Source organism: Macrobrachium rosenbergii, chromosome 19 (genome assembly GCF_040412425.1).
Source record: "Macrobrachium rosenbergii isolate ZJJX-2024 chromosome 19, ASM4041242v1, whole genome shotgun sequence".
Taxonomy (NCBI): domain Eukaryota; kingdom Metazoa; phylum Arthropoda; class Malacostraca; order Decapoda; family Palaemonidae; genus Macrobrachium; species Macrobrachium rosenbergii.
The window spans coordinates 38,459,532-38,473,249 of NC_089759.1; the positions used below are offsets into that span (position 1 = coordinate 38,459,532).

Here is a 13,718-nt window from a genome sequence, read left to right on the forward strand (position 1 = left end):
AGTCATGGAGATCCGGATGAAAAGACGACATCGTAAACAAACGAAACCTGAAGACTATCGATTCAGCAATGCTCAGGAACGCTTACCGACTGCCGATCAGATCTAGATTTGGAAACGGGAGAGAATAGAAGCATAAAAGGGAATTACAATACCCTCTGACCTATTCAGACCGGACGAAAATAGGTCAGGTCATTCACTCGGTGAGCCGAATTTGAAGTTGGCAGGTAAGGAGTATGAGGTGGAGGCTTGACCCTAAAGCTCCTCGCGAAAGCCCTTGCAGCTTTTGGGGGTCGTCGTGTAGTGGTAGCTTAAGGCCTGGTCTGTCGAATTGATTGTTTTGGCATATGCCCCTCTTTGGGTGGGACTCTGTACGCTACGAGCGCTGCACGGACTGTTTCCTGTGCTTTTAGTGGTGCTGATGAAGGACGTGGTGTTGCTTATTGTTGGTCAGTTATTGTTAACCTCATATCCACCCAACATGGTTGGGAACCCTTCGGGAATGCGGGGTTTTGGAAATGGTAGAAAGACCAGACCGCCATTTTGTCGTTATGGAGTGGTTCCTTGCATGCGCAAGTCATCAGGGATTGGCTAAGGAAATCTAGCCTATTACGACAGGAGCTGTACAAACCTAACGTACCCTAACCTAACCTAACCTAGCAGGCCATGTTACTTAGTCAGGGGGCTCTGCTCCGCGGTGAAGGAAACCCCACTTGTTCCGACACGACGTACAAACTGTCGTTGCTTTACATTAGGAATTACTTTCGACGGAGCTGGAAACGGCCGTTGAATTTTCGAACAAGGTGGTTAGGTAGTTAACTATCGACCGGGATGTAAACATTCAACTATCGTCCGGGATGTAACCATTCCAATTTGCTTTCGGCCATCGTGTACTGCAGGCATGTTTTCTTGCTCTCTGCCCTGACCGCCTTAGAGCTATTTTCCCTGGTGGGTTCTTTCTAGTTTTTGCTTGTTTTCATTATCATGAATTTAGACAAACCCCGTAAGTCCTCCTTCCCCCATCATGTGTGTCCTGGGGTGGGAGGAAAGAAATGTAATACTTTTCGTTCTAGCGTGGTTATGAACCCACATGCCCCCTGCCCCACCTGCAGAGGACGTGTGTGTTCATGCACTTCTTCTTGTGCTGAGTGTTGTTCCTGGTCTGCCGAGCAGTGGGCGAAGTTTGAGGGGAGGAGACAGTACCGCAGGAAGCCTGCCAAGGCTTATCAGTAATAGATCCAATACATAGATTGCAACTAAAAATGTGAACAAATTCTGGCTATCGCATGCAAGAAAAAAAGATGCGAGACTGACCTCATCAAAGGATTAAAAGAGTTGAGGAGATACTTCGGCCTTGGATCTGGCGAAACAGGTCACCCTGACTCCTCCGTCTGTATGAGTGACAAACACAGATGCCTCGTTGACAGGTTGGGAGGACATTGGGAAGATTGTCAGGTGACAGGGAGGTGATCAGCTACTCGGGAATTTTTATATCCATTTCCTGGAGCTGATGGCTGTCTTTTTTGTCTCTCAAAAAACTCAAACCTCCAGAAGAGAGAAAACATAACTACAATATCCTACATCAAGAGGTCGGGATCATGTTCACCTCCTCTCAATATGGTAATGCTAGTCATCCTTTGGATGGCACAAACAAGGAAGTGGCACATGTCTGCAATTCACCTCACAGGGGGTCTCATTGTAATAGCAGACTCTCTATCAAGGAAAAGGACAGCCCCAAGAGAGTGGATCTTGGACAACCACTCTTTTCAAACAATAGCCAGCATGCCTCCACAACCGGAAGTGGACCTGTTCGCCACATACTAGAATCACAAAGTCCTAATATATGTGTCTCCAAACCTGGAGAGTCAACCAACAGCAAGAAATGCCTTCCTAAAGACTGGAAGAAGGGGAGGACGATATCTTTTTCCTCCATTGTCCCAGATTTCAAAGGTTTTGAGGAAACTTCTAACCTTCAAAGGAACAGTTTACTTAATAGCCCCAGATTGGCTAAACAGGCATTGGTTCCTATTACCTCAACAACGGATAAAAAGATCAATTCCATTAGCGTCCACTGTTCTATCCCAGACAGTAGGAGGGAAAGTCTTACGCATCCTCCTTTCTGAGCTGAGACCTTCACGTATAGATTTTTTAAAAATACCTTTAGTGATAATTACTCACCCAACATTGCTAGATACCTAGTGCAAAAATTACGGACATCATCTATCTGGAAATACCAGTCCGTATGGAAGACATGAGAGCCCAGTTGAGATTTCTGTAGAAACTTTTTATTTTTCTTATTTACCCTTTTGAAGACAAATGCCTTGCGGTTACAACAGTCATGGCACACAAGGCTGCATTAGCGGAACCCTTGCTTTATGGATTCGGGATTGACTCCAGTACAGAAGTTGTCACTTCCCTTCTGCAGTCTTTTGCTCTACAAAAGCCCACTCCCGAAAGGCTTCCAATTACTTGGTCCCTGAACAAGGTGCTTAGACTTCTATCAACCCCTCAATTCAGCGGACCCAATACAACCGCAACGCACGTGCTACAAAAGGTGATCTTGATTGCATTAGCATCAGGAGCTCTTATCAGTGAACTGGGCTCTCGTAGATGGGGACAATGCATCACACAAATATCTGACCATCAGTTATTATTGTCCCCTGGCCAAGAATATGGATCCTTTAAAAAGGAAATCCATTCTTATAAGAAAACTCAATTCAGCAGACAAGACATTATGCCCAGTTCAAGCACTTAAGGTTTACCTAGAAGTCACGGCAAACATCCCAGGAGGTCCTATTGACCTACACCCTAGCACAAACTAACCACTCTCCCTACAAAGGCTGAGAATGATTGTAGTGTTTCTCATTAAAAAGGCAAAGCCACACTCTTTTCATAGGTCACATGATGCTAGGAAAGCAAGTACGTCATTGACCTTCTTCAGAAATGCCTCTTTCGAAGATGCCTCCAAATGTACAGGGTGGTCATCAGTTAAATTATTGTCACATGCTCGAACAGATTCGACTAGACTGTGTATCAGTAGGTGGCATGGTTAGTCTTTACCCCTAGGTGCTACTGCAGAAAACCAGGGTCTTATTGATGGTGAGTATGCTAACTATCGCTGAGAGAGGGGCAACAGTACTGCAACCAAACCCAGCATGCTTAGGTAAACCACTGTAGAACTACACCCTAAAACGTAAGTTCGCGCAAAGTTTCTTGCTCCTTGGTATCAAAACCTGAAGAGTATTTGGAATAAAGAATGGGACTTGAAATCTGTGGCTTGGCCTTGGACCGGAAATGTTATTTCCTTTGGGCGTTGGGATTATAAATTGAGAGCTTAAGCCTTTTTTGTCACCTGTCAATTTCTCTGTAAAGCTCCTTGAGGACGAAACAAGCAACTTCGCTATCAAAAAACAGGTTTTGACATAGGAAAAACCTATTTTTGGTAGTCGCTGTTGAGTCCTCAAAACCCTCCCACTTCCCTGACGAAAAGGCATGGGATTTGGGCAAGGGATCAACCTGCATTGACCAACAGAGAGTAATGGCTCCTTGGTCTTTTAACATCCCATCACGTGTTATAATGTTAATCATTACGACACAATACCTGGCCAAAAAGACCAACTAGAAGAGAATTCCTTGATATTAGTTTGGTCAACATGGAGCTCTGGTAGACCATGGAAGTAACTCGTTGAGGACTCAACAGCAACTACCAAAAATAGGTTTTTCCTACGTCAAAACCTGTTTTTTATGATAAAAAAATTATTTACTAATTTTCAAATATTAATGGTAAGATTAATAAGATTACAAAATAAGAATAAATAATAATAATAATACTGTACCTGTACTAATAATAGTAATAAGATTAAATTTTAACTCAGAGAGAGAGAGAGAGAGAAATGTATGCGGAAAGTAACAGGTTTTTAGCTTTGGCTGGTAAAATACTGGCTCTCTTTCTGCCATAGGTTCAGGAAGGACCCCTTTGTAGTACCTAAGGGACCTTCTTATAGTGAACCCTGTTGGTAGCTAAGCTCCTAAACTGGTTGTCTCACCTGTTATAGATATGATACTCAGAAATTATATGTATTGAAATTATATTAAAGTGATTGAAATTATATTAAAGTGATGTTGAAATTATATTAGAATTATATTTAAAGTGTTTTAGGATGATAGTTTAAAGTATATTTGGTGTTTGAACTAGTAGAACAGGCAATTATAAGCATTTGTAGGGAGGGGGTCTTTGGTGTTTTGAATGATTAAAATGGACAGTTATGAGCGTTTTTAGAGGGGGATTTTAGCTATTCTGGGGGTTGGTATCAGAAGGAAATGCAGACTGCCTTTGGATATATGTTCTTAGATTTGAACACTTTCAGGCATGATTAGTTTTGATATTTCGAGTGTTAACCATACTCCTCCATACAACTGGAGCAAGGAACAGCATTGATGAAATAGTAACTTTCAGTACTTGGCCACAACTGGGGCATTACTTCCATGTGAGAAGACCAAGACTCACATTAGTCCAGAATGAATTTCAGTTCTTTAAGAACCACCCAGAAGAACAGTAATCAAAGTGTTGGACAATTTAATGATAGTCCTAGACCTGCACTGCAAGCTGACTTCAGCTCCAGGTGAGCATGTGAAGTGGCATAAAGAATTTACTACGGGGAGAGGTTAGGACTATGTCAGGTAAACAGAATGCCGTTTTAGGTAACCTTAATAGGAACTGACAAGTTCTTCCCTCTTAGTTGCCATTCCTCTTCATGGTATGCAGATATGTTGATGTGGGGTACACCCATGGTAGATCTGCTGGAGGTAACCACAAACAGGGAGCCTTTTGGGTATGTACACTGTTTAACTTCATGGATAGGGCAGCTTTACACCCTTAAGGAGTTCTGAATGCGTATTGCCACTTCGTTTCTTATTGCAAGTTAATAAAATGAAATTTATTCTGCATTGCACTTTTTGATCATAAGATGAGTGGCAGTGACCTATTTCTCATTATGGATCTTGGGTAGAGACCAGGCTTCCTTGACAACCCCACTTCAGTTCATGACAACATGCACATGTTAAAGATTAATAATTGTAGGAAATCCACTGATTCTTTACTACAGAGAGACCTGTGAATTTTTACCAAGCAAAACGTGAGGCATCTTCTGTGATTGACATTGTTAAAGTGTCCTTTCTTTTTGCCCTGTAATTGTTCCAATTTTAGGAGATTTCTTTTTTTTTTTTTTTGGGAGGGCTTTGCAAACAACTAATCGAGTGCCCCATGAAAACTTTTCAATAGGAAATTTGCACGGGGTCCATGTTTTGCAGGTGTCTGCCATGACAGTCATGTTGGAATGTCTCGGAATGCTGGAAATCCTTGGCTGATCATCCCTGGACCCTTTCTTTTATTATTATTTCAGGGTATGATATGTCAAGGAAATCATCCTGTACGTTGTATTTCTGGTTTTTAGTTTAATTGCTGTATCTATGGAAGCTAATTGACGAAATGGTAATGATGCTGTAAAATCTGCATTTATTTCTAAGATTTAATAAAATAAATAGGTTATGCAACATCATCTGTTCACAGCCAGTACTGCTCATATAGGTGTTAGTTAGTTTGAGTCCTTTAAACAAAATTTATTGTTTAATGGTTAATGGTGTGACAAATGCTAAAGCTTTCTTTTGACTATTGAATTGATTTTTTTTTTTTTTTTTTTTTTTGCAGGATGAGACCTTTAGAGAAAGCTCTGAAATTCTTGTTGCTTTGTTCACTAGAAGATGAAAATGAAGATGAGGTAAAGAAAAGATTAATGTAAATTGTACGGCAAGTTTAATTTTGTACATTTGTAAGTTGCAGCTTGAATTTAAAACCCATTTGAGAATAGAATATTCTTGTTTGCTATTAATAAGAGAAGTCTTTGGTGCATGCTTTTAAAGTAAGTGGCTTATTACAGGTTAGAATTTTATAATATTTGTGCGTTACAATATAGATCATCAGTCAAATTAATTAATTATTTTATAATGATTACCTTTGTAGTAGAATATTTGATCTATTTGTTTGAGGTCAGATATGGCAGCACTGTTCACATTTGTAGTAGAATATTTGATCTATTTGTTTGAGGTCAGATATGGCAACATTGTTTGGTAGCCAGAATAAAATCAAATTATACTCTTGTAATGTATGTGGTAAGGATTTTTCACAAAAGTCCAGCCTTACTCGACATTCTATAACTCATAAAAGTGAAAAACCTCACTCATGTGATATTTGTGGCAAGGGATTTACTCAAAAGTCACATTTAACAAAGCATTCTTTCTTCCATAAAGATGTAAAACCTTACTCCTGCAGAACATGTGGGAAAGAGTTTACTCAGCACACACATTTAAGGCAGCATACTTTAATCCACACAGGAGAAAAGCCTTTTTCATGTAATATTTGTGGTAAAGACTTCATTCAAAAATCAGACCTTTCCCGCCATTCCTTAATTCACAAAGGGATCAAGCCCCATTCTTGCAGCATATGTGGTAAGGAATTTACTCTCAAATCAGCCCTGACACAACATTCCTTTATTCATACAGGTGAAAAGCCTCATTCTTGTGCAACATGTGGTAAGGAATTTACGCAACACACTCACTTAAGACAACATTCCTTAATTCACACTGGAGAAAAACCTCATACATGTGTTACATGCGGAAAGAAATTTACTTTAAAGCAGAGTCTTGCACGACATTCCCTCGTCCACAAAGATGTAAAACCTTACTCGTGCAGCATTTGTGGTAATAGCTTTACTAGGAAATTAAGTCTTACACAGCATGCCTTAATACATGAAGGTAAGAAGCCTCACACTTGCAGTGTTTGTGGTAAGGCATTTACCTTAAAGTCACATTTAAGAAAGCATTCTTCAGTTCATGAAGAAGTGAAGCCCTTTTCGTGCGGTATATGTGGCAAGGAATTTACTCTCAAATCTACTCTTGCACAACATTCCTTGATACACAGAGACATTAGACCTCACTCTTGTAGTACATGTGGGAAGGGCTTTACGCTGAAGTCAGATTTATTAAGACATTCTTTAATCCATGAAGGTGTTAGACCACATTCTGTGTAGCACATGCGGTAAAGAGTTTACTAGAAAGTCAACATTATCACGACACTCCTTAATACACACTGGTGGAAAACCATATTCTTGTGGTGTGTGTGGGAAGGAGTTTATAGAAAAATCAGGTTTGTTTAAGCATACTTTGATTCATAAAGAGGTGAAGACCCATATTCGTGAAGTTTATGAGAAGGTCCTCCCTTCTGGGGAAAGTTTCATGACAAGGATTCCCAGCCCTAATAAGGAAATTGAAGCCTCAGCTGTAGATGGGTCATCCTCAGATTATTTCAGTTTGACTAAGGATGATGGTTCAATTTGGGGAAAGAGAGATTATGTTATAGGCCAGTTTGTTGTGGTGAAAGAGGATCATGAGGTTAACGAGCTTATCATGGTAAAGAATGAGCTGGATGTTGACCATTTTGATATAGAGTGGAAAGAACATGAACTGGATGACTTTGGTGTTTTAAAGGAAGTATGTAGTATGGATATCTCGAGGGAGACAAAGAAGGAATTTAAAATTATAAGTTTTGAATATGTAGAGGAAGAACTTAAAGGTCATTTTGATGTGGTTGATAAAGAATATACTCTTTGACCGTACTTTACTGAAAATTCTTTTGTACTACCATAATCTTTATATGTAATTTTTTACTTGTGAATGTTGGGTTACAAACTGCTGTCTTTTGTTTTATTTATCTATGAAATGTGATGTTGAAATTTGGGTTAGGAGTACGTTTTTTTTAAACTAAACTAAGCTTACCAATATGGCTGATACTAACTCTCTGTACTGGCAAAGCACGAAGAAAAAGTAAATGAATGTGGTGCCTTATATGATCATTTGCAGAAATGTTTCCAGATTTTAATTTTATGCACAGTGATTCAAGGACATTATGAACAAGATGAGGAAGATCAAGGCTCACCTTAGACATCAAAGGATGATGTGGCAGGCTTGAAACTTATTTTAATACAAATGAGTTTGTTCTCCATCAGCAGGGTTTCTGCTGAGCATTGTGTAATTTGGAACCTTCAGTGAAAGTGAGACGACAAAGCTTTTGAGTTTCTTAGTTTTAATTAGGGTGTACAGTATCAATGTGCAGTTAGTTTATATTTAGTCATAGCTGTTCAACCAAAATTGTTATTATTATTATTATTATTATTATTATTATTATTATGTATTCTAACCAGACCACTGAGTCATTTCTAGACCTTATAGGACTGACAAGAAGGATTTGTTTTCAGGGGGCAAGAATTGAACGAAGATAACGGTTACCAGTATTATTGAATGCTGTATGCATGAAAGCATTGGGCATTGATTTATCTCAATGTTTCCTTCTGGCTTAAGACAGGTAGATGGGAAGAGATTTAAGGGAATGAATTAAAAGACACAGCTGTGTCATTGGGGACTGAAAGGACACGGCCAGCAAAGAACCCTTAATATCGTCTATAATGTGTTACCCAAAGCACACTATAGGCTGTTTCCCCTATGGGGATTAACTGTAAAGTATTCACTAATACTGAATTAAGCATTTTACTTTTTCTCAAAGATAACTGTTTGATCAAAGGGGAAATGTATAATTCACTTTGTTATTTGTAACAAATAATTTAGGGTTTAAACTGTATCCAGTCTCAATTCTTCAGTTACATGAGAAACGTAATACTGTGAAGTACAAGAATGAATGAAATTTAGAATTCATTATACAGTAAAGTTAGTAGTTGAATCCCATAGTTGATTGTTTTGGTTTGAAATGACAACTCATAAAAGCTAATGTATGATAATTAGAATTTTTAATGCAGACTGGTCTTCAAGATGAGTTTCATATGTTTGGTCTCCATAATTGTTCTTATGTCAGTTATGTCAGCTAAAATAAGACTTGAAAGAAATTTTTATTGTAGCAAGAAGAACTTAATTTCTGTGTACTAATGTCATTTCTCAGTGAGTTAAGAAGCTTTCTTTAAACTAGGCAATAAACTTTACTTCACATTAAAAGTATAACAATTTCACTGATTATTGATGAAATTACATAATGGTTGTGAAGGTGGGTCCCGATATGTTTCAAAACCGTTGTTGTCATTATCAAACTTATAAATATTGTTACTGTTTTTGACACCAGAACTCTGTTGGATATGTATATCAGGATATCATAATATTTTATTGCTCAAATTTATAGTTCTGATTTCTTACTCAGGATTATTAAGTGTCAGGTATTGTAATATTAATGATTCAAAATTTTACTACAAATACTTAGGGTTAGTGCAGTTGGGTACTTGGGGATGAGGTAGTAATATAAGCTTATTTGGTGAAGCTAAGTGAAACCCATTGCTTACAGTGTTCAATGGGTGCTTCTCTTGAAAATGAAAATGGACTGTGGATGTTCTTTTAGTGAATTTATATTATGACTGACTTGTATATTTGGAGGTCAATTCTGAAATACCTCAGATCACTACTATTCAAATCAAAAGAAGTTGTGATGAAGATGACACTTGCATAGGATGAGCTGTTTCTTTTGTACAACAAATGTTCTCTCTTAACACTTTTTTTTTTTAACCACAGTACTCGTATTTCTATTTGCATGCACATAGTCTTATTATTTATTAGATGCCTCCTAGGTATAATGAATGATATAGAGAATTCATTTTTCTTGTGAAGCGCAATTGGCACTTATGTGAACCTCTTGACTTATATCTGCCAAATAGTAAGCAACAGACAAATCTCAAATTTGCATTGCGTACTTTTCAGTGTGCACTCATTGTCTATATTTTTTATTGAATGCACCATCTAAAGTAAGTGTTTGCATAGGGGAAAATATGCTAAGCTCATATGCAGTACTGTATGTGCTTTTTGTTTTTATTCCTTGGAACAGGTAAACCAAAAAAGGGAAGATAATGTTAATGGGAAACTTTTATGATGTAAGTTGTAATCAACAAGTCTCTTTGCTATGGAGATCTGACACTAATTGTTGAAAATATCACCAAACATTACTGTGCATTTGTGTGTGTGAACTCAGGATTCATCTTGACTTGTGAAGAGATTTTCCTCTAAGTATCTAAGCTGGTAATGGAAAGATTTCATTTAAATACCGTAACTATTATATCTCTTGCTTTAAGTAACTGTACCTTTGGAAGTGGATTCCATTTAAAACCTTTTATGACTGTATCTGTACCGGTTCGATTTTGTATGCAGAAGAATTACTGCTTCTCTTCACAATATTTTTTCTCTTGTTAATTACACTGCTACTCTTGTTCTCTGTATTTTTCATCTTTTATTGCCACACTTTCTGTTAGAGAAACTTGTGATCTGGTAGATTAGAATTTCTTAGATGTGTGTTATCTAAAACTGAAAAGTTACAATTACCTTTGACAATTGGCTGACAAATTTGGCCAGTATTTCTTAAATACATACCGTATTGTATTTGTTTTTACTTTGGCTGTGCTCCTTTTATTTGCAAACTGTCCACAGTTTAGGAATGAGTTATGTTCCCATTGACCAGATGTACAATGGACCCACAAAATATTGACATCTCTCTTGTAAATTTTGGACAAAATAAGAAAATTGGCAACATTGCTATTACTTTGATATAATCATATTACTCAGTCAACCATTTACTTGCTGAATGATAGCATGCTTGTTTCATTAAACCACTGATCTACCCTTTAAGTTGGTGCTATTTTCTTTGTCAGTCATTATTTATATTACTACAATTTCCACCTGTCACTTTTATTATTATCATTGTGATTGTTATGTTGGAAGCGTCTGCATTATTTCAACTTTTGAACAAATCAGATAATTGCATGACAAAAATAAAAGAAAGAAAAATCTCAGGAAAACTATTTTCTATGTTTTGATTAAATCAAAAAGAATAATTTGATACATACAGAATGTGATGCAGCCTTTGCATTTTATATAACAGAAAAGAAGCCCAAGCCAGTGTAAGTTGAAGACACAGAAAGATGATAAAATCATTTCAAAGTTTCTGTCTTCAAGTGATTTCTTTCAACAAATGATTTTGAGGGTTCAGTATTCACACACTATCTAAAACCAAGATGAGAAAATAAATAGTTTAATGATTAAATGCTGCATAAATTAATAATGAAACTATATATTAATATTTCACATATAATCACCATCCATATCAATCATGTGATTCACTCCCCTACGGGTTGATTTGACCAGCAATTCACAAAGGTTAATTTAATATGTTCGAGGCCGTCAAAGTTGTCCCACCCCAATCTCTAGTTATAACAACCAAACATTTTTTGACTGGATCAAAGTCGGGTGTTTAGGGGGCCAATCCTTTTGCATAACTGGGTGTTGATCAGAGTGTGACTTGGTAACATCATTGTTGTGCACTGGCTAAAAAAGTATATATGCTTTGGAACACAAATCTGCCGTAGGTGTTGCATCCAGCTCTGTAGTTTTGGAATGCATCTTATGTAACTAGAATGAAAAAAATATATTTTTGGGAGATGGAATTCCTGTACCTTCAATTCTCAAAAATTCTGCAGCCCTGTCATATATCATTATGATTACGTTTGAAGACAGAAAGGAGAGGCATTGTTGATAGTGATCAATGTGTTGCTGTTGCCATAAACTCACTCATATGTTTGTCAAAATTCCTATTCAGAGTGTTTAAAAGCAAAATGGAAATTTGTTTTTTTTTATTTAACATTACAGTGTTTATTATGCAAGTTACTTACTGTCTTTATTTATTTTCTATGAGTAATTATTTCAAATATTAAAAGGTTTTTTACTGAGCATTGTCTTCCTTATCTCTCAAGTAAAGATGCCAAGTTTTTTTTATATATTATATAGGGTATGAAGGCCTGGGATATAGATATCTAGTTCCCTCTGCACTTGTGAATAAAATTTCATTGAAATATAGGAGGTGCATATAGATAGATGCATACGTAAGTGTGAAAGCATGTGTGTTTGTGTGATTCGTCTTATGCTGCTTCAAAATCACTCAAGAAACATCACAAAAAACTGTTTTGATGAACAGAAATTTCATTATAAAATAAGTTGTTCCTATATTTTCTGAAAAATTGTTTGAGGTTTTTCGTAATTTCTACTTATGGGCTTGGTAGTACAGTGGCATAAATTTTCTGTTCCTGCACTAAAGTGACACAGATATGTGTTTGTTCTTCAGGAATACAAACAAAACCTTTGTATGGGTGGAGTATTCCTCAGTGTGAGCTCGAATACGTAACTGGAACTTGTTAACAGGATAGTTAAGAGGTGGTAGGTTGGTGAGTGTATTGTCTTCCCTACTTTGGAATGAGATAAATTAGGTGTCATTCGTAGTACAAGGTATTCGAACTTTGTACGGATTTAATTTGCATATTATGCGGTGAATCAAATAAACGAATGTTTGAAGTAGACAAATAAAGCATTAACTTCATGACAGTTGTTGACTTGTTGTCGCACATGTTGCTTATAATCATTTAAACTGTTACCACTACAGAACTACCAATTTTCCTTGTATTTTTTAATACAGTAATGACCTTTTTCTATTTGTCACAAGTTCCATAGTCTGGAAAATAATTGAACAATAGTGGGTTAAATGTGCAAATGGATGTATCTGAAGCATAACTGAAGGCTGCTAGCTGAATAATTTCTTAGTTCAATGCTACAGTGGCTACATACGAAATGGGATGTCGGGTTTTAGGCATTCCCTAAAATTTGTGACCTTTTGACCTCTGATGACCCACTATAGATAAATCTGCATATCAAACCATACTACTCTGTAGCGTGGCTCAATACAAACATGTTGATAGGCCATACACTCCCCAGTGAGATTTGAGTCCAGAGTTATGTCAATTTGTGTTCCTCTTACCCCAAAAGTGGCAGTGGCAAAATTTGGAGCCACACACAATTTCAACATCACGTGAGCGGTGTCGAGTCTGTACATTTTCAATGATAACGTAAAAAGATGAAAATATAGATCAGATACTAAAACTTACATGCACTTTTGCCAATTTTAGGAGGGGAGGCGGGTGCATGGTGAGCCTACTCAGCCCATGGACTATTAGCGTTGTTATGATTATTATAGGGTACTTAGGATTTTTTTTTATTCAGAATTTATCAATTAAGTGGAGTCCACAGACGCATGTTAAATTATGCAGAGCAAGAGAAGATTTGTAGAGTTGAGTAAATATATATGGGGTCTCGAATTTGAGAAAAATAAGCTAGTTGACAAGAGGATGACTGAGTACCTGTCCTCGTGCACCCATGCATATTCCGACGCATCCATTTAAGAAGGAGATGCATGTCAGTGCTGTGAAAGTCTTGAGCTTGCCACATGCATGACTGGTTGTTTGGATCCAGAAAAGCAAACTGGTTCGCTGATTATACTCTGACTCTGCTTAGCACAAGAGAGGCACAGGAGGAGGACACTTCCTGTAAAAGTAACGGGTTTGTATAAAATAAACAATTAATGACAAATTTCATTTGTTTTTTTAGTAACCCTATTACTTGTATGTAGTCTGAATAGCAACTCATGTGGGACGTTTCTAATTTTCTGGCCCCAGCCTCTATGGTGAATTCAAAAGGGACCCAACTTAAACTGGGACAGGCTCTTGAAATAGGGACTAACAAGAGATCAAGAGATGGACAGAGGCCTTATTAGTACAATAATATGTGCTTAGTGTAAAGCA

The 13,718-nt window shown here is 37.3% G+C and overlaps 1 protein-coding gene across 3 annotated transcripts; it reads left to right on the forward strand.

Annotated features, from left to right (window-relative positions):
• Positions 1-11,819, forward strand: LOC136848870 (zinc finger protein 665-like). Of its 3 annotated transcripts, none has more exons than XR_010856164.1 (3): positions 1-224; positions 5,705-5,774; positions 8,307-11,819. XR_010856164.1 is itself a non-coding variant. In XM_067121708.1 (3 exons), the coding sequence occupies exon 3, from the start codon at positions 6,108-6,110 to the stop codon at positions 7,080-7,082; it is 975 nt and encodes a 324-aa protein (XP_066977809.1). In that variant the 5' UTR covers positions 1-224; positions 5,279-5,400; positions 5,705-6,107; the 3' UTR covers positions 7,083-7,308. The 3 variants fall into 3 exon arrangements, 1 of the variants encoding a protein (XP_066977809.1); XM_067121708.1 differs by lacking the exon at positions 8,307-11,819 and adding an exon at positions 5,279-5,400 and having other exon boundaries at positions 5,705-7,308; XR_010856163.1 differs by lacking the exon at positions 8,307-11,819 and having other exon boundaries at positions 5,705-8,220.
• The last annotated feature ends 1,899 nt before the right edge of the window (positions 11,820-13,718 follow it).